This window comes from Phyllostomus discolor, chromosome X (genome assembly GCF_004126475.2).
Source record: "Phyllostomus discolor isolate MPI-MPIP mPhyDis1 chromosome X, mPhyDis1.pri.v3, whole genome shotgun sequence".
NCBI lineage: Eukaryota > Metazoa > Chordata > Mammalia > Chiroptera > Phyllostomidae > Phyllostomus > Phyllostomus discolor.
The window spans coordinates 1428816-1451265 of NC_050198.1; the positions used below are offsets into that span (position 1 = coordinate 1428816).

The 22450-nt window shown below is 38.6% G+C and overlaps 2 protein-coding genes across 3 annotated transcripts in view; one reads left to right on the forward strand and one right to left on the reverse strand.

The window, feature by feature from the left end:
- Positions 1-22450, reverse strand: part of ARHGAP6 (Rho GTPase activating protein 6) — a 465834-nt gene that overhangs the window by 414589 nt on the left and 28795 nt on the right. The window lies entirely within an intron of this gene.
- On the forward strand, positions 18352-20962 carry LOC114504819 (polyadenylate-binding protein 1-like). Its single transcript, XM_036017107.1, is given in 2 exon segments — positions 18352-20765; positions 20768-20962. Coding segments are annotated over 2 exon segments (1950 nt in total). The 5' UTR covers positions 18352-18877; the 3' UTR covers positions 20830-20962.

The window sequence follows — 22450 nt, forward strand, 5'->3', positions numbered from 1 at the left end:
TAGGCGGTCGCGAAGAGAGAAACGACCTAGAAAAGAAAGACCTACTTCCCTGAAAATTCAACGCATCCTACAACGACATGCCCGAGAAAGAGTACGGGGTCGTTGGCCCTTACCTGGGCTGTTAGTGCGCAAATACACCCGAAGTTGATGCGTTATCCACAGCGACGGCTCGTAGCCGCTGGTTCCAAGTGGTCTCAAACGGGGTCCCACCTCTGTGGTCCCGAATTGCTACCCCACGTTGGGCGCCAGCTGTTGCGCGTGGGTCACCGGCCAGCAGTGACCACGGAACGCTGTGGATGGCTCGCCGAAAAACACGCGAGAAAAAACACACACGTGCACAGAGACAAACTAGTTTCTGTGGGGAAGTAGGAACGAAATGGCCACCCCCCTAGTGGGGAGCGCCCTGATTTACCGTCCATACATGCTTTTATTGGGCTCATTTTGCATAATAATTCAGGTAAAGTACAGTACTTATCAGGGGGAAGTAAGGAACCATAGAAAACAAGGAACTCTGCTGGTCTATTGAGTCAGGGTCAAAGAGCTGTAAGATTTTGAGGAACAAACTTCCTCCTTGGACCCCTCTCATTCAACTGAGAGCATTCTAAACAAAGAAGGTTTCACAGGAATTTACATGTTCTTTCTTAGGCCTGATCACCCAGGGAATCTGCCCTTTTCCGCACAGAGCTGCACCACCCTGTCATTGTTTCAGGCTTAGCACGGGAACTAAGGCAATAAGATTTTCTCCCAGACGATGAGAACTCAGGCTATGTCAAAGCCGAGGAGCGAGGGTCCGTCACCCTCTTTTGCTGTAGCCCCCCAAATCCTTCTTTTGGGGGGCCTCCCAAAGTGATCGTGCCTGGCTTAGGTCGTTCCCCCCGTGGGGAATCTTACCCATCTTTGGCTAACCGACCAAGCTTTTTGGGGTTCAGTTATGAATAAAGCAGCGGAAGCAGTATTCCTGCCAGGGAGATAAGCTTTTGTCTCCTTGCTGGCTTATGGTTCCAAGGGCGTTCCCTCAGCCTTAACCTAGGCGGGGGTTTCAGCTTCTGATACCAGTCAGGGCAGTTCCCAACACAAGCAGAACATTTCTTAGAGAATCCTCTAAGGATATAAAGCTATGAGGAAGAGAAAGGGGAGGATCAGGCAGAGGGAGGGGCTGACCTGAAATGCAGTTGTGTTGGAGGCCTCAGATGACCAGGCCAGGGGCTCGGAAGTTAGGGTGGCCCTTCAGAGGAAAAGAAGCCGGGCCTTTTACTCCCAATCAGCCGATCGATGGCTATAGATTGCCCTCTTAGAGGAGCTCTAACCTTGGCAGTCAGTTTTCTGGGCCAAGGACAATTCCAGTGAGGGGTACAGCGGTGAGCCTTCAGCAGGTATCATTTCCAGCAGCTAGACTTGAGTAGGCTGTCCCTGAAAAGGGGCCCGGACAGAACACCAAAGTATCCAGTACAGTTGGTACCCACCAGTCTGCTTGGGGATCTATACTAAGTAACTGGAGGAGGAGAGAAGAGTTCGTGATTGTACCATAGAAGAGTGAAGTAGAACAGGGGAGGGGGACAGATATTCTCCATTTGATCCCTAGGATTGGGTTTGAGCTCTGCAGCTAAGGCCCTTATGTTTCCATGACAAACCCCACACCCAAGCTTCAAGTCAAAATGACAAAGGTTGACCCAGAGCTGGGGAGCTGCCCACTCTTCCCTCCTTCTGCAGGAAAACCAGCAGCATGCTTGGAGAGTACGGGGTCTGGCCTTTGTTTGTACTGATCTGGATAATGGGTAGAAAGGTGAACTGAAGTAAGTCCAAAGAAGATAGCATGATCTATATGACAGCCAAGAGCAACTCTATCCTGGGGCAGGGTGGGGAGAGAGATTCACAAAGGGAGAGGGGGGCAGTGCTGTGAAATGGTCAAGACCCTGAGTATTCTGACTAGGTAAAGGAAAACAAAGAGAGGAGAGGGAAGAGAGGACAGTGGAAAGGAAGAGACAAATTATACAAAGATAGTTAGCATGCTGTGATGAGTAGGATTTAGCAACTTAGATCACTGAAGATATTTTTGTGCCATGGAACTTATCTTCACTATAATTTTTGAAGTACAACAAATTCTTTAAAGTGCAATCTAATTCTTTTATTGTAATGAAGATTTAAGTTACTTTTCTACTTTTAGAGGTTGTTGGATTTTGTGTTTATTTGAAAGGGACACTCAGTTGGACTGGATAAGAAGTGGGTTGGCTTTACCCAGGTTACACAAATGAAATGAGAGAACTATAATAATAAAGATTTGCAAGGACAGAGGTGCAGCACTTGGTGGATGTCCTTTTGATGGTTCTCAAAGTGTTGTCTGGCATTCCATGAAGCTCTTTGCTCTGTTACCAACTCCTGAAAACCCTTAGAAGGACCTGCAGCTTCCATTTATTTATAGCATGTGCATGATTTATGATCTCTCTGAGGGCAAGAGGAGTCCATACAGATCCAAGCTCCTTAGCAGTTCTTGGAGAGCACAGGATCAATGAATGAACCCTGAGAGAATGAATGGATGGATCCTCATGGGGTCACATTATCAGCTGAAGTGAAAACAAAATCAATGGTCAGGATCTCCCTTAAGCCTATTCCAGGGAATACTGGGGAAATAGCAGTAGGGACATCTTATTAGTATAAAAGACCCCATTTTTCAAATTGCTTTTAGATGCCTTGAGGCTCAGTTTTACTTTTTAAAATCTTAAAACTCCATCTGGACCCAATAGTAAATTTAGTCATTGTTTAATTTAGGTGCCTCCTTCACTTTCAAATGCAACCTGTCTATGTCTCAGAATTTAACAGCTTAAATATGTTAGGAAGACATTTAGCAAAACATAAACGTTGCTCAAAATGTGTGGATTAAAAATGCCACATTGTAAAATCACTTCATTCAATGTTTAATTCTTTCCACTGTTTTATATTTCCTTTGTTCTTGTTTCCCTCAACAAGGTGCTCAAATAATTCTCCCTCAGTAAGTATTCATTTAAGTAAGATTTTGTTCTTATAGTTGTTAATTCATGAACTGTACTCATAATTCCTGTAAGTTTTATGGACTACATTTAAAATACTGGGAGCATCTTTAAATGCTTAGCTGTCACCTACGAAGAGCTAAGATTATAATCTGTATAAATGTGTTCCTGGCAGACTATACTTTTTTGCTCCTCTGCATTTTGACAACGTACAATTCTCACCTCTTCCTGCACCCAATGCTGCCTTATAAAGAACCTTATTTTTCTGATTATGGTTTCCACTGTCTCAAGTGATAATACCTACAGAAGTCCAAAAAGATGGTGGACAATCACTATGCACCATTTACACAGTTCATTCACAGGCAGCATTTCCTGTCCAGAGTTCCCTGAAAAAGCCAGATCTAGACATGAGTGGATATAAGAAAAGGACTGCTGGTGATAATTATAGCACAATCATTGAGTCCACACCCTTTGTTTAATTCAAAGCAAGTTAAGAACATATTCCCACCATTATTTAATGTTCAGACAGATCAGGTGATGTTGCGGTTGCCCGGAGGAAAAATTCATGAAGCTAACAGAATTGGAATTACAGGCAACAAAAGTAACTAACAATCTGAGGTTATGTTCAGGATTTTAAAATCTCTATCTCCTTTGTAAATATATATTTTAAAATAGCTATGAAGGAATGTAATCTAGTTCTTATTGTTGGCTGCTTGGTTACTGTTAAATCAGGCATGTATAAAAGCATAGCTTGTCACAGTGACCTTATATTCTACTTTAAATTTATGTTTAATTCTAGCCAAAAAGCTGGGCCTACAAATAACTTGTAATCTTAAGGCTTCTTTCAATAGTTCTGAGTCAACCAGAGCAAGATGTTTAACAGCACAACTAATATTATAGGCTACAGTGAAAATAAGGGAAAATAATCTCATATTGATCTATTTGCTTCAAATACACTAATTTAAGAATTAAATCAGCCATGTGAATTAAATTATATGTCATGGATAAAACAGACTATTTGCAGATGCTCCTTGACTTACAACAGGGTTATGTCCTGATAAACTCATTATACATTGAAAATATTCTAAGTCAAAAATGCAATTAATACACCTGACCTACTGAACATAGCTTGGCCTAGTCTACCTTGACCACGCTCAGAATATCTCACAATTGGGCAGAATCATCTAAGACGATGATTACACTGTAGAGTATCCATAACATCTTCCAGTGTTAAGCCCTGGGGACAGGAAAATACTAAAACCAACAAGGCCTCAAGAAACTTACTCCCTTTTGAAACAGGAGGCTCTTTTTCAGCATACAAATAAATAATCAAAACCATTTTACATATAGAGGTACATACACACTCTTTTGGTTTATAAATAATAAAAATTCACTTTAAACTAGCCTAAAATCAATCTCACAGAACTAGAAGGGCCATGTGTACAGCTGGCTTTGGGAGGATTAACAATCATCATAATTCCATGTGACTGTTCATCTGCACTTAGCTGAACATAACTAACTGCATGCCAAAATGCAGGCTTTATAGGAGCAACAACCTCTCTCTTGTTCAATACTGTACATTCAATCTATAGCTTCTGGCACATTGTAGACACCAAAACTAACAAAGGTCTCCCAATCCCAATTCTGAATTTCAGGAGAGAAAACCAGATTCTGAATCAATCAGCTGTCAGTACACATACTACAAATGTTTGTTGGGACCCTGCCTTGAGATGGAAGGGGAAAACAGTTCTCCCAGAGGAGAGTTCTACCAAAACTCAGTATCCATAGAGATGCAATTTCAATTTTTGTTCTTTCAGAAATAGTGTTATGATCCCGCTAATCCTTTTGCATTCTTTTTTCCTAGTTAATTGAGATTTAATTGACACATAACAGTATGTAAGTTTGAGGTGTGCAATGTGTTGATTTGATACTTATATATTGCGACGTGATTACCACCATAATCTTGGCTAATACCTCCATCACATCACATAGTTACCATTTCTTTTTTGTGATGAGAACATTCAGAATCTACTCACTTGGAAGCCTTCAATTATACAACACAGTATTATTAACTATGATCCCCATGCTGTATGTTACATCACCAGAACCTATAACTCATCTTATAACTGGAAGTTTATACTCTTTGACCAACATCTTCCCATTTCTTCCACACCCTACCAGTGACTAGCAACTATCATTCTACTCTGTTTCTAATCCTTCTGTATTCTTACTCACTCCCTTTTGGATCCATAGATGTTTCTAATAATTCTGGTTTAAGAATTAAGAATAAAGTCTATAATCAAAAATTAAACTCAAATCAAGTTATTATTCTCTGGTTATGTACCAACTAACTAGGCCTACCAGCTATGGACTTAAACTAAGGAAAGCACATTATTGAAACACTAAAGTTTCCATTATTCAAAATGCCCAACATTTCTTGAAATTCAGTGGTTTATCCTGGGTAGAAAAATCATTGATCACTGTCTGTGTCAGACAACTTCAGAAGCCAACAATTCATTGTTATTTTGTCTGGGACCTACCATCTTGGATCATTCACCCAACCTAAGCAGGGTCAATCACATTCTTGCATCTAGGAACTGAAACTATAAGGCTGAAGGGCTACTACCAGGCTCTGTGGGGAACAGGACCCATTTGATAAAACCCTGAGAGTAGACTACATTTGGGGTACCATAGGAACCAAGAATCTGAGAATAGTGAACAGGGAAAAATAAATAAAGTAGATGCACAGAGACAAGAGAATCAGAATAATATTCAGTTGGTCAAAAAGTTCATTTGTTTTTTTCTGCATGATGGCTCTAGTAGCACTTAGTTGTCTTTAATTTCATTCAAGACAATTTTGTTAGATTGTATTGTGACAGTTGTCATAGCAGCATGCATTTTAAAAAAACTTATCGAAACTGGTGAATTTTTATGTAGCCATTTTAATACTGAAGATGGAAGAAAATAAGCAACATGTTTGTCATATTATGCTTTATTATTCAAGAAAAGTAAAAATGTAACTAAAATGCAAAACAGAGATTTGTGCAGTGTATGGAGAAGGTGCCACAACTGATTGAACATGTCAAAAGTGGTTTGTGAAGTTTTGTGCTAGGGATTTCTTGCTGGACAATGCTCCATGGTCAGGTAGATGAGATGAAGTTGATAGCAATCAAATCAAGACATTCATTTAGAACAATAAAGGTTATACCATATGAGAGATAACCAATATACTCAAAATATGCAAATCAATAAAGTTGTTGGTAAAAATGAAAAATGTACCTTTTATTTTACAGAAAAAACTAAACAGACTTTTTGGCCAACCCAATACAAGTATAATTCTAATTTCAGATTCCCTTCTTTTCCTGAGATCTGGCTAAATCTCTGCTCTTGGGATCCACAGATATTCCTATACACTTTTATAAAATGTCTTTTACCTAGGTTACAGTCAGCTTACATCACTAGCAACCAAAATCTTAACTAACACGTAAAGTTATTGGAATCCCTGACAGAACTTCTCATAGTAGATGATACAGGACAAATTTGAGGGTTCCCCACATTTCTTAATAGGAAATTTACTATCTATAATTAAACCATAAGGTTTTTGAGCATCAGTCTCATAACACTTCTGGCACTATGGTTTATAGCCAGGTTGCCATTCTTTGGAAAAGAGAAAATACAATCACAGTTTTAAGAAGAGTCTATGGTGGACATTGTTTAATAGCTCTGCACTAAATCCTACCTGCTATCTACCCCTATTCACCTCCTACAAGTTCCTGAGCAAGGCCCATGCATAAAGAAAAATAGCAAAAGAGAAAACAACGGTCTACTTTGTTTTTATCCAGGCCTGATTCAAATAATCCAGATGAAGCCAGGAGCACTGGGCAAAAAACAGTAAGGGCTTTGGTCTCTACACTATCACGGTACCACACCCAGGACTCCTGTACCATGGGTACACATGGTCCATTTCAGGGCAGGCAACTTTGCTAACAGCACCTACTTCCCTGTATGTCAAATTTAGCAAACAGGTCTTTCTACATGGCCTTGAAAATACACCACCTCAACCCTTACCTCAAAAACCTGGTTGGTAAAGCAGGATCATAACTGCTGCACTTCTCAGAAATTTGAAATCCGGTACCCTCCATCAAGAGTTGAGAAAGGGGTTATTTTCAGGGCAGCCCCGTGAAACAGAAAGTGATTATTAAGGCCTTTATGAGTCAACCAAACCAAGGACAAGAACAAAACAATTCACTAGTGAGGAGTTCAGTGCATGCATACTCAAAAAGGGGGTGAAAGTTAATTCTTGGGGAAGAAAAAGAAAACTTAGTCTTTTCTATACATAAAATGCAGATGTACACCCCTGACTGGTATGTCTCAGTTGGTGGAACACCATCTCACAAAGCGCAAGGTGACTGGTTTGATTCCCAGTGAGGGCACATGACTGGATTATAGGCCAGGTCTCCAGTAGGAGGTGTGTGAGAGGCAACCACACATTGATGTTTCTCTCCCTCTCTTTCTCCCTCCCTTGTCCTCTCTCTATACATACATACATACATACATACATACATACATCCTTAGGGAGAAAAATGTTAAGCAACACTGGAGCCCGTAGTGGATGCTGTGGCACTGTTTCCAGACTCCCTTACCCTTGGAGGACCCATTCCCAGATGTGTACATGCAGGCTACTGATACCTCACAGTTGACTCCTCCCCGAAAGTGTCCTTTGCAAAAGAAGACCCACTTTTCCCAGGGAGGCTATGCTCTCTCTTGTCCTTTTCTATTTCTTTCCTCCATGTTATGTTCCATTTCTGTCAATGTCAAGCTAGTCCATGCACTTGTTCATTCTGTACAGTTCTCAGACTCTTCCAGACCTTCCCCAAACCTACTGTTTGTTTTACAAACTAAACTTTTTCTTTACCTTCCCCTGACCCTTCCCCAAACACCACTTCCATCTAAATACTCTTCATTGTTATGTTGATGCCTTTTCTCCTACTACTCTTATAAGTAGTCTAAGGAATAGGACCCTGGCTCATTCCGTTTTCTACTCTCAGGACCTTGCCAGGAATACCTGTTCCTGGCAAGAACAGGTATTCAATAACTGTTAAGTCAGTCAAAGTAATTTATAGGATATCCTTGCAAGTTTGTTGTGAAACTTAAACTCTATGAGAGCTGAGAAGGCCACAAAACAACTCCTAACTGTTTGAAAGTTGGTCTATCCACTGAAAAGACCCAATTCTACATATTTTTGTGCCCCTACAAGCACCAAAAGCCAGGAAAACAAAAATACCTAAAACATCCCCTCCAAACTATAATCCACTTGTCACAATAAGACATTTTTAAATAAGTCAAATATTATGAGAAAATACATCAGTACTGAAATAGCTGTCATTAAATTCAAGTGATAAACATACATAAAACATATACTGCTGACTTCCTTTTCCACAATACCTACAGTTTACAGAGTTGTTATCTTTCGAGGCTTGGGCAACCTAGATAATATTTTCCCCACCTTTAAAAAATGTATTTTAATAAGTTCAAGAGACTCTTTCAAGGTTGGAGAATAATGTATGGAGAATATTATTCAGACCTAAGCATCCTATGCCTAGTCCAGTGGTTCTCAATAAGGGACAATTTTGCTCCCTTGGTGACACTTGACAATATCTGGAGACATTTTCTGATTATCACAACTTGGGAAAAGGTGTTACTGCATAAACTGGGAGAGACCAGGAATGTTGCTAAGCACCCTACTATGTAGAGGAAATGCCTCCATAACCAAGAATTCCCTGGCCCAGAATGTCAATAGTGGTGAGGCTGAGAAACCTTGATATGGTCCAGTGTGTTAGCCATATCATATTCCTTTGAGTAGACAACCTGACTCTTAAATAGGTAGAGAACTATAAAAACTTTGGCCACAAAACTGTGCTTTACAACACCAGAGCCATGAGCCACTTGGAGGTACTGAGTCCACACTGAGGTCAACTGTGAAAATAAATTGCACTCTGGATTTTGACAACAGTGTGAAATAAAGCACATAAATTCTTGCAACATTTTTATATTTATGTATGTTGACACAATAATATTTTGGATCTACTGAATTAAATAATTAAAATTAATATTACTTCTTTTTAATTTTTTAATGTTGCTTTAGGAAAATTTTAAATTCCACATATGGATCACATTTGTGGCTTGTATTACATTTCTTTGGACATTGGTACTATAGAGATTACTGCTATAGAAAATGTCTAGTTGAAAAAGTATATATTATATCTATTACACAAAGTAGCATCAGAACAGGCTATTTTTTAAAAATTACTTTGTTGTTGTTCAATTACAGTTGTCTGCATTTTCCCTCCACCACCCCTTACCCACCCCAGCCAAACCCACCTCCCTCCTTTGCTTCTACCCTCCCCCTGGGTTTTGTCCATGTGTCCTTTGTAGTAGCTCCTGAAAACCCTTTCCCCCACTGTCCCCTCCCCCCTCCCCTCCGGTTATTATTAGATTGTTCTTAATTTCAATGTCTTTGGTTATATTTTGTTTGCTTTTTTTCTTTTGTTTATTATAGAACAGGCTATTTTAAAGTACGTAAAATAATACTTCCCAATGATATCCACATCCTCATATAGAAACCAATAAATATGTTACCTTACATGACAAAAGGTATTTTGCACATGTGGTTAAATTAATGACCCTAAAATGGGGAGGTGATATTGGAATATCCGGACGAGTCCTTACAAGGGAAACAGAGAGGCAAGACAGCCAGAGAAAGAGGTTTGACAACAGAAGCAGTGTCTGAGAGAAACCAGAAAATATGCTGCTGGCTTTGAAAATTGAGAAAGAGGCCACAAGCTCAGGAAGGAAGGCAGTTTCTAGAAGCTGGGATAGGCAACTGAAAGAACTCTCCTCTAGAGCTTCCAGAAGAAATACAGCACTACCAACACCTTATTTTTAGCCCATTGATACCCAATTTAGACATGTGAACCCCAGAACTATAAGATAATAAATCTGTGCTGTGTTAAGCCACTAATTCTCTGGTAATTTGTTACAGCAGCCATAGGAAACTAATACAGCATTATATACACACAGATAGATAATGTTGCACATCAACTTTCCTTTAAAATTGGAGGTTCTACCAAAATATATTACTCTATTTTAGTAGTTACAAAATTTATATGACTATGATTAAGCATACTGACTGATATAGCTTATATATTGTGGGGGGTCTATACAATGTCCACATTTATAATATAATCGATAGCCTAAAAGTACACTGTATTTCATCCATGCATGATTAACTGATTTGCACAACATACATGAGGTCACAAATAAAAATTATTAAAGGGAGAAAAAAATGAAACTAAGATATAAAAAATTAATTGTCCTATATAATATACTTCCTTGACAGCTTGTTTGGAGGTTCTAGCCTGCTACTTGTATACCCTTGACCAAAGAATGGTCCTCTTCTCTATGCAAGAAGGTTGTCCAGGAGGGATACAAATGAAGGGGACACCTACCTAGCCAGTCAGATCAGCTGAATGAACCCTGGCAATCAATAGGGTGACAGATGTCACGGCCAGATCACCATCACATCCTATGACATACTTTATTCATATGCAATACCATATCCTGTGGATAAATGAACAGTCATTACCCAACCTATATTGTTGAGATTCTGACATAAAAGCAAATTGATTTGGGTGAATGACAATCACATATACAAACAGGACATCTTCTCTAAAAACCTAAGTGGAAGTACAAGCATAGTCACTGTAAGTCCTACATTTCTATAATATTTAAATTCCTGTGCTCTCCAGGCAAATAAAAATGTTTCAAATGCAGGCCAACCCAATTCAAAATCCTCCATATTTGAGTGCAGATCTGGAGAGTTAATCCTTTGGATAATATCACATTTCAAGGAAGGTGAGTTTTAGTTAAAAAAAAATAATAGGAGAGATTAATAATACCCTAATCTCCTTAGTAACTGCAGCTAATTTATGAAAACTATAAACTTTAATCTATTTCCAACTTTAAAAGCAGAGAACAAAGGTCAACCAGAATAGTATTTATGGCTAGGTACCAAAATTAAAATTGTTCCCTTTGGGCAGAAGTACCAAAAGCTCTGGATTGGAGGAAAGATGTGAGGTCTAGTGCCTGTCCTGGAACCAAGATACTATACAGCTGTAAGCAAGTCCCTCGGGCTCTTATTAAAACTTGATGTTCTCTTCTATAATGGTAAAATATTGGACCAGTTGGATCTCTCTATGCCTCTTTACAGCTCAAAAACAATGTATGTCTAGACATTAACGCAGGTTTGTTTTATTAATTTTGTTTTGTTAACATATAAAAGAATAACTTATAAAGACATTTCAGTCTTAGGTTGTATCCATGACAAGGCATGCCTGGCGACTCAATGAAAAACGGCAGCATGATTTGACCTATAGTTTCTTCAGTGTTTAGGAATTTGATGTCTTCACTTGGCTTGTAGTAAAAATGTTGACATGGATTACTGCCGTCTAATAAAAATAATTTTCATTATGTTTGGCCAGAAATCTGTGTGCGATGAAGAGTAGGGTCCAAACAACAGATCGGCATATCAGTTTTGGCAGCTTTGCCTCCTCCCTTTCTCCTAGCAGGGCCCTCCCCTTTTCCATCCCTGTCCAACATCATTAATCAAAACCAAAGCTTAACTATAAATAGGTGCTGGAATTGACTTGACTGACTTTAACATGGAGGGAAAGGGCTGGGGTAGGTTCCAACTTGGCTACATTTTGCTTCATTCCTGAAGATTTTCCAGCAAGGTCTAAACCTCCTGCTGCCCTCTTCTCCTTCATAGTCTGTAGTGTCCTTCTACATTATAACTACAGGCAGAACTCCACTTCTTACTTTGCATGACAATCTCATTTTCTTAATTTGCAACATGTCATGCCTATGCTCAGTCCCAAAGAGATAATACATAAAGTCATAGAGAGATGTCAATGTTTAAGTCATTCAAAAGGGTCCAGAGGTTTTAGTTAGTCTGAACAATACTCCAAATACAAAATCTGACTACAAATAAAGCAGATTTATGGAGGTTTTGGTTATAAATACAAAAAATGTGAAACAAAATCACAATCAAGTTAGGGCAGGAAGGTAATAAGAAAATATCTAAAGGAATTGAACTATCAAGAAAAATAACTGAAGCTCAATGAAAACAACTTTCTTTTTTTTTGGTAAACTGGTTAAACTTTCTTCTATGATTTATAAGTAAGAAATAATTTTAAGTCCATGCGTATAGTGTCCTCTCTACTGCAAATAAGTAGTTGTGATAAGTGAAATACAAAAAGAACACTAAAACACAACAGCAAAACACAAACTAAGACATATATCCTCAGGAACCAGTAATGGTCAGGTGCTGGGCCCTTAAACAGGCAGTGGGAAGGGGCAATGGCTTTCCAAAGGGTATTAAAAGTCCTCTACTTAGTATGAAGAGCTTAACCCACACTCTAGGTCTAAAGAGGAACTGGATTTGGACCCTTCTGCTTGTTAAAGGAAGTTAAAATCAACTACTGCCGATTAATTCCAGGATTTACATTCAGTGAGCAAGAGGGAGGATATGACTTTGTTCCATAGGGAACATTTGGCAATATCTGGAGTTGTTTCTGGTCACAGGTGAAGGGAAAGAAGTGCTACTAGTACCTAGCAAGTAGAGGCCAAGGATGCTGTTAAGTACCCTACAAAGCACAAGACTACCTCACAACAAAGCATCACCTAGTCCAAAATGTCAACAATTTCCCTACTGAGAAATCTGGGATAATATGAAGCTTTAGACCTAGAATATGTGTAATAAAATTAGTACCAGGCATATTGAGAAAATTTTAAAATATTGCCAAGAATATAAAAGATTACTTTAGTAAATGGTGTGGTATACCATTTCATGACTGGAAGATTCAATATAATACATAGGTCAATTTTCCTAAATTAATATATAAATTCAAAGTCATTCCAAACAAAATTATAATGTGATTGTTCAGGAACTTAATATGCGTATCATAAAACTTACAAGAAAGAAGAGCCCAAGAATAGCCAAGAAATTTTTGAAGAATACCCAGTTCATTAAAAGAAAAAAGATAATGGAACTGATGTTACACTTATAGAATCAAATATTATATAATGGTCAACATGAATAATTAGAACTATGATGAGCAACAAAAGCACGTTGCAGAGTGATACCTATAAATTAATACCACTCATAGAGATTTATTTAAAAACATGCAAATGTTCTGTTTAGTCATAAATACATAAGTATACAGGTCACAATAAATTGTCTTTATTTTTTTTAAGATTTTATTTATTTATTTTCAGACAGATGGGGAGGGAGGAAGAAAGAATGGGAGAGAAACAATCAGTGTGTAGTTGCCTCTCACACGCCCCCTACTGAAGACCTGGCTGGCAACCCAGGCATGTGCCCTGACTGGGAATCAAACCTGCAATCCTTTGGTTCCCAGGCCAGGAGTCAATCCACTGAGCTACACCAGCTAGGGCTTAAATTGTCTTTATTATCCTGTTTCTCCCAGTTGTAAAAAATAATAACAACACAGTGGTACAATGCAATTAGGCCAAAGCAATTCAGAACACAAACCTGCCTCCAAGTATTGGCTCTGCCCTTACTGGTATTGTGACTTAGAGCACATTATCTAATTTCTGGGCCTCAGTTTCCTCATCTGTAAAGGAAGGATTAACAGAATTTACATAAGATTAATGTGAGGACAAAATGTAATTACTGATTTAATTCACTCAGTATCTGGTCTGATAAGTAATAACCCTTCATTAAGTGATGATTATTATTGTTACTGTAGAAACTATTCCCTCTGGAGTTGAGAGACTATGGCATTAGCAAACTCCAAGCCTTTGGGTAGCATGCAACATTCAGAACAAAGCTACTATTTCCACAAATTTCAAATTCTAAAGTTACTTCTCCAGTCAACTGGCTGTCTTTTGTCTCTATTTTTAGACCCATAGGTAAATTTTCATTAACGATGTATTATAAAAGTGTACTGAATGTCACTGTAAATTTGAGGGGGGAAATGAAACAAAGATAAGCCACTGTCTTTTCAATAAATCACTTTGCTATCAAATTGTTTATTAAGCCACAACTGTGAAAAGGACTGGCTTGAGATTATAGAGGAAAACAATATGTAGTAGGTGGATCCAGTCATCATGTAAAATGTTTGACATAAGGAAAACTATTTATGATTTTGCTGTTAAGGCAAAGCTTCTGCAATAGGAATCCAAAATGATTCCACAGACAATTATTTGAAAGTAAGAGAGAAAATTATATTACTAAAACATTGCAAAAGCAACTGACCCCCAATATCATTTTCTGATTCATGAAAGATACAAGTGAATCTGTTAAAAGGAATTGTATTGTTGCCTACTGTCAAGGATTTAAAGGATTTCTTTTTTTTTTTAATATTTTTTTATTTATTCACTTTTAGAGAGGGAAGGGAGGGAGGGAGAGAGAGAGAGACAGAGAGGGAGAGAAACATCCATGTGCGGTTGCTGGGGGTTATGGCCTGCAACCTAAGCATGTACCCTGGCTGGGAATCGAACCTGCGACACTTTGGTTCGCAGCCCGTGCTCAATCCACTAAGCTACGCCAGCCGGGACTAAAAGGATTTCTTATTGAAAGCCTACTTAGTCTTTTTACAAAAGTTTCCTTTTAAAATACTATGTTTTGGATATATTTTACATCTGCGCAAACAGCAGCAAGACTATGTTCCCTTATAGGATACTCTACAGCACAGGTGGCAAACACAAGGCCCTCGGGCCAAATCCGGCCCTCCACCTGGTTTTATCTGGCCAGGCACCTTCTTTCTACCCGGCAGCAGCGCCGAGCTCTCGATTAACTGTTAAGGAGTAGTTACACGTGTACAGTCCTAAAGTTACATTTGGCCGTTTGAAGGCAATTGCATGGCTGATTTGGCCCCCAGGGAAAATGAGTCTGACACCCCTGCTCTACAGCAAGTTGATCATCAGAGTGTAAAGAAATTCTAACCATACACAATTTTAGGTACCACTATGAACTGCAATAATGATAACCACTTCCTACAGAACTCCTCTGAAAATGCCACCCAAAACCTGATACATCAAAGTTAAATATATAGCTATATATAATATACATATTATATATTTATATATTTTATAATATATATTGTATATATAATATATATACACTTATGTGTTATATATTATTATTATTATTATATATAATTCAATATCCTCATTAGGACATGAATTCTGAAAAAGAAAGAAATTTGCTACAAATCACTCCTAACTCCTAAGGGCAGCATTCCGTTATTAAAGCTCCCACAAATTGAAAGGGAGAGTCACTGCTTCTGAGCCCAGGAATAAGCTGCTCTCGAAGGCACCGAGTGGCCACAGGATGGCTGGGCTGAGGCTCCCCTTCACACAGCCTTAAGAGTTCCCTGCCAAATCTGACCTCATGTCTTAACCACAAACACACAGCTAATAATAGCTTCTGCTCTTAACTTACAAAATACAATTCTTAAAGGCAATTTTTGAGAAACAGCCAGATGTCTGAAAGGAAAATTTACAAAGCCTAACCAGTAACTACTACCAAAACAAAAACTCCCAGCAGCCACACGGCTCTTCCAAGTTTCACCAGCAAAGTCTTTTGAAAAGAATCCAAGGCTCCCCCAACCAGTGTATGTTTGTTCACCCTAGAGGTCAACTCGATTAATTACCCCTGCCAGCTTCTGTTCTCTCAAAACAAGTAATAGATGAAAATCTTTTGGGATAGGATCAAGAAAAATGTGTAACCAAATATTTTATATCTTTATGTATATTTATACATCATTGTTAGAGTCTGGCATGTGTTTAGTAGCTCTGAGGGAAATATTTATATAAAGTGTTATTTTTAGTTTTTAAAAAGCTGATGTCTCTTGTATTTTTTACCCTGAAACTCAAAAATCAAATAACATCTTCATTCCACTATACAGACTATTTGTAAAAAGCAAAACAGCCATCCCAAAACTCCAATTTAAGTGACTTCCTAAATGGTACAGTGTGAACTGTGAGGACATCAAACTCCACATGTGATGGAAATGCCTGGGCCCTAGAGATCTGTGGGCAAATAAAATTAATCCTCTGTGTGGCTCTAGCAGGTAAAAAAGGACTATAACATTTATGAAGTCAGGGACCATGTCTCTCCTCTTCACAGTTGTATGCCTGGTGCCTAGTGTAGTTAGCATGATGGCTGGCATGAACTAGGTCGTTAATAAACATGTGACATTTGAACTAATTGGGAGTGAGAGGGAGGGAGGGAGGATGGATGGATGAAAGGATGGAAAGGTAATGACTGCATACATATGGTTTTGTATTTATCTGGATAAGTAGAGAAAAAGTTAGGGGTAGAAAATAATCAATGAGTTATAGGAAGATTTCTGACCTGTGTTAATGACACTCTTCCTCTAGCTGGCAATAAAACAAAATGCTCTGAAAAGCTCTGACCAGTGTGGCTCAGTGGGTTGGGGGTTGTCCTGCAAACCAAAAGGTCACCAGTTTAAGTCAGAGCACAAGCCTGGGTTGCAGGCCAGGTCCCAGGTTCGGGGTGTGCAAGAGGCAACTGGTCAATGCTTCTCTCCTCTTTCTCCCTCCCTTTCCCTCTCTCCAAAAATAAATAAATGAAATCTTAAGAAAATCTTAGAAATTAGATGAATTAAGGTGTAGATCCTAGAGTGACCTTTGATTAGCTATGCAATGGTATTTAAATAACCTCATCTTTCTGGGCCCATTTCCTCATCACTAAAAAGGAAAAGTCAAATTTACTTCGAGGAATGTTGAGAAGATGACATGAAATAACAATGAAAGAATTCATTGGACCACCTGGCAGTGTTTTTATTATAAAATGCTGGAGATAAAATAAAGAGAGTTGATTATCACCTCTGTGCAAAAGGACATGCCTCTCACATACAGGGAACAGAGATAGCCTCAAAAAATTCAGGCTCCTGGAAATCTCTGATCACTTCAAGTATACACAGATCAAAGATCTTGCTCTGTGTAGCATTATGCCTTTAAGTAAAATGTTCCTCAGGATGAACTGTGATCATGTCTCCCTTAAAAAGATAAAATTAAGTCTATTCTTACCATTGCATGATTCCCCATGTTGTGTGTATTCTAGTATTATTTTAAAATATAGCAAAATGTGGACAAAGGGAGGCACACAAGCCTAGAGCCGGGGTCAGCAAACATTTCCTATAAAAGATCAAATGGTAACTTTTTTAGGCTTTGAGGGTCATATGGTCTGTCACAACTACTCAACTCTGGTGTCACAGCGTGAAAGCAGCCAGAGACAATAGATACATAAATGCATGTGTGTATGTTCCAATAAAACTTATGTATGTACACTAAAATTTCAATTTAATATAATTTTCACATATCACAAAATATTCTTCTTTTTCTCTCCAAGAGATTTTCCAGTTTTTGGAGCACAATGCAATGTGCAAATATTTGGTTGTGCTAAACACCTGAAACCTGTATGGTTTTGTGAACCAACGTCACCCCAATAAATTCAATTAAAAAAAGGAAAAAATATTCTTCCTCTGATTTTTTACAGCCATTTAAAAAATATAAAACACTTCTTAGTTAGCAGGCTATATAGTAATGCATGAAAGCCTGCATTTGTTCCAAAGCCATAGTTTACTGACTCTTGGTGTAAACAGTTATTTTAGTATTGACTGCAGTCCTTTAATGAATCAGGAGCATTTGTTTTAAATACAACATTTATGTTCTCCTGATGATCCAATGTAAAGGGTTTAAAAGTTTACAATTTAGCCTCTTTTCCTGAGTGGTTAGTACTGAGAGTGCAGAGTGTGGGTTCTATGCCCAGAACACACATTTATTATTATTTTTATTTTTAATTGAAATTCTTATTTAGACAGATACAGATTCACATGTAATTGTAAGAAATAATACATAGAGAAGAGTCAACCCTTTTATCCAGTACTTCCCAACATCATACAAAACTATAATACTGTATTACAACCAGGATATTTATATTGATATAATTCACTGATCTTATTCAGATATCCCTGGTTTTACTTGTACTTATTTCTCTGTATGTGTATTTAGTTTTATACAATTAAATCATATGTATAGGTTCATGCATACACCACCATAGTCAAGGTGTATAGTTAAACTCTGGTGCACACATATGAAGGAATAATACTGAGCAATAGAAAGAAACACACTATTGATACATGCATTTACTCATATGAATCTCCAGAGAATTAAATAGAGGGGAGGAAGCAATCCCAGAAGTTTTCATAGTGTGTGATTCCATTTATATAACATTTTTGAAGTGACATTTCAGAAATGCAGAATAGATGAATGGTTCCAGGGTTAAGGGAGTGGGTATTGGGTAGAGAAGGAAGTGGGTTTGATTTTGTAAGGGCAAAAAGGGGTTCTTGTGGTAATAGAATTGTCTTGATGGAATTATCCTGACACATTTATTCTTTTTAAAAATCTTTTTTAAAAAGCCCCCCCAAAATTATTCTAAAAATCCTCATCTCCCCCACCAGAGACTTTTTTTCTTTCTTCTTATAAGGTAACCCAGTGAAGCAGCCAAGACAGGGACCAATCCGCCCATGGCCCCATAGCAGCTGCAAGAAGGAACCAAGAGACCGAGGGCTTCTGGCAAACGGGACTGGACTCCGCCACCCTCACTCCCCAGCTGGAGGTCACTGGCCAGTGGTTCTATGACTCTGTGACCGTTGAGTAGCGTTCGACTATGACACATTTTTGTCCCTCTGCGCTTGCCCTCATTGCCCTCCTGCTCTGGCTCTGGCCCTCAGCCCTATCTCTCGCTCTGCTCTCCTCCTCTAACGGAAAGATCAAGCCCCATGGCCCTGTCAAATCCTGTCGAGATGGACACCTGCACATCCAGCTACCCCTCGACCTCGCTGTACGTAGGAGACCTACACCCGGAGGTGACCGAGGCAGTGCTCTACAGCAAGTTTAGCCCAGCCGGGCCCATCCTCTCCATCCGGGTCTGCAGGGATGCCATCACCGGCCACTCCTTGGGCTACGGGTATGTGAACTTTTGTCGACCAGAGGACGCGAAGTGTGCTCTGAACACAATGAATTTTGATATTATAAATGGCAACCCAATTCGCATCATGTGGTGTCAACGTGACCCATCACTTCGCAAGAGTGGTGTGGGCAACATATTCGTTAATCATTTAGACAAATCCATTGATCATAAAGTACTGTACGATATGTTTTCTGATTTTGGTAACATCCTTTCGTGTAAGGTGATTTGTGATGAAAATGGTTCCAAGGGTCATGGATTTGTACATTTTGAGACACAGGAAGCAGCTCAAAAAGCTATTGAAAACATGAATGGCAAGCTTATACATAATCGCAAAATATATGTGGGGCGATATAAGTCTCCTAACCAACGAGAGGTAGAGCGCAGAGATAGGGCCAAAGAGTTCACCAACGTTTACATCAAAAATTTTGGGGAGAGTGTAAATGATGAGCGCCTTGAGGATCTCTTTGGCAAATTTGGACCTATCTTAAGTGTCAAAGTAATGACTGATGAAAGTGGGAAATCCAAAGGTTTTGGATTTGTAAGGTTCCAATGCCATGAAGATGCACAGAAAGCTGTGGAAGAGATGGATGGGAAAGAGCTTGATAATACAACAATTTATGTTTCTCGAGCTCAGAGAAAAAAGGAAAGGCAGAAAGAACTTCAACAGAAATTAGATGAGATTAAGCAAAATAGGCACAACCAAGACCACAGTGTTAACCTTTATGTGAAAAATCTTGCTGATGATATTGATGATGAACGTCTCTTTAAAGAGTTCTCTTCATTTGGTACAGTCACTAGAGCAAAGGTTATGATGAAGGACGGTCAACCGAAAGGTTTTGGTTTTGTATGTTTCTCTTCCCGGGAAGAAGCCACTAAAGCAGTAGCAGAAATGAATGGTAAATTTTTGTCTACCAAGCCATTGTATGTATCTTTTGCTCAGTACAGAGAAGAACGCCAAGCTCACCTCGCTACCTACTACATGCAGAGAATGCCAGCTGTGACAGCTATGCCCAACCCAGAAATCAACCCCTACCAGGCAGCACCTCCAGGTTCCTTGATGCCAGCTGTCCCGCAGGCTGCAGACTGGGCTGCATACTCTCCTGTTGGCCAACCTACTCAACTAACACCAAGTCTTCACTGTGTCGATCAGGGTGCCAGACCTCATCCATTCCAAAATATGCCCAATGCTATTGGCCCAGCCACTCCTAATCCACCATTCAGTACCATGAGACCAGCTTCTTCACAGCTTCCACAAGTCATCTCAACGGAGCCACAGTGTGTTGCTAACACAGCAACAGCGACAGTAGGTCCACCTCCTGCAACTGCTGCCACTTCAGCTACTACTGCTGTCCGCACCATTCTACGGTATGAATATACTGAAGGAGTCTGCAATCCTCGACAACTTAATACACAGCCACAAGCTACCATTAAGCCGCCTGCTGTTCGTGTACAAAACGAGACATCTTTAATTGCTTCCAGGCTGGCATCTGCCCCTCCTCAACAGCAAAAGCAAATTTTGGGCAAATGGCTATTTCCTCTAATTCAAGCCATGCAACCTACTCTTGCTAATAAAATTACTGGCATGGTCTTGGAGATGGATAATTCAGAACTTCTTCACATGCTGGAGTCTCCAGAGTCTCTCCGTTCTAAAGTTGATGAAGCTGTAGCTGTACTAGAAGCCTGCCAGGCTCAAGGGGCTATCAGAAAGCCATTAACAATGCCACAATGGTTCCAATTTTAAAATTGACTGTTGACTATTGAAACACAGAAACTCGTGTTTCACTGGAAAAAAATATCTAAACATTGAAAAATGTAAATATTATAGGAAAAAAATTGCAAAACATAAAATACATTTTAAAAGGAACTTTGAACATTATGTACTGAGAAAATGCCAGATCTAGCAAACATATTGCTAGTCCTGGATTATTTGTTGACTTTTAAAAACACACAAAAAAATTGTAAAATATAAAAATGAGCTAATGTTTTATAGAATCTAAGAAAAATTTTGCAACAAAGTACAAAAATTTAAAGCATTTTTCTTTAATTTTGTAATATTTTACTGTTGCTGGATTATATAATTCTTCCTGTAGCAAAAATTCCTTAAGTAGTGAAAAGAGTTTAACATTTAATATTTTACCTAGAAGTGAAGCACTATTATTAACTGCTTTATTAGTGAAGTTTGGGAATACTTAAGACATGCAGGTGTTTGCTGCTAGACACCAATTTGAAAATATCGGGTTAAGAAATAAAAGAAAAATAAAACTATTTTCTTATGGTTTCTGATTAACTGTTGAAGTGTGTTTTAGAGTGATGACTATTAGAAAAGCATATTTCATTTCCCAATATCATAAATAATACATAAATAAAAATACATGATGACTATTACCTGCTGTTAGAAAGCCTTTGGGGTTACTTTTTCCACGGCTTATTAAAACCTCCCTTTGATGGATGGAGACTATTATACCAAATAAAATAAGCCAGTCAGAGAAAGACAAATACCATATTATTTCACTTATATGTGGAATCTAGTTAATAAAATAAACTAACAAACAAAATAGAAACAGACTCATAGATACAGAGAACAGACTGACAGCTGTCAGAGGGGAGCAGGGCTGGGCGATTGGGTGAAACGGGGGAAGGAATTTTTCTAAAAACCTCATAGACAAAGATAACAGTGTGGTGATTACCAGAGGGAAAGAAGTGTTGGGGAGGTAATAGAGGGAAAAGAGGGGATAAATGGTGATGAAAGGAGACTTGATTTGGGGTGGTGAACATATAATATACAGATGATGTGTTCTACAATTGTACACTTGAAACCTATATAATTTTATTGATGAATGTCACCCCAATAAACTAAATAATTTTTTAAAAAATCCTGACTTTGGAGGCAAAGGATTGAAAATCCCAAACCATAGCTTAACTTACAATTGCAAAAGCTCCAATTTGATTTGAACATTAACCCTCTAAGTTAGAGACTTGGAATTATTTGTATTGTTTATTTTCCTTTAGGAAATTGCATTTTAGTTGACCTAAATCTACTTCCTGCAGATTCTGCATAAATGATCACAGTGTAAATTTATGAGACTGACACAGTACCCACTGCACTAACGAGGCACCTACACAGTGTAAGAATTTAAATATAATCTCTACTTCTATTTGGTACATTAAAACTCAGCAGGGACTTCTGATAAACTGTCAAAGTTAAATCTTTTCCAATTGTCACAAATACACAGAAGCAGTATATGAATGGATATTGTTCATTCTGTTGATATACTATTGCTATGGACTAAATGTTTGTGTCTACCCCAAACATTTCATATATTAAAGCAGTAATCCCAATGTGATGTTATTTGGAGGTAGAGCCTTTGGGAGGTAATTAGGA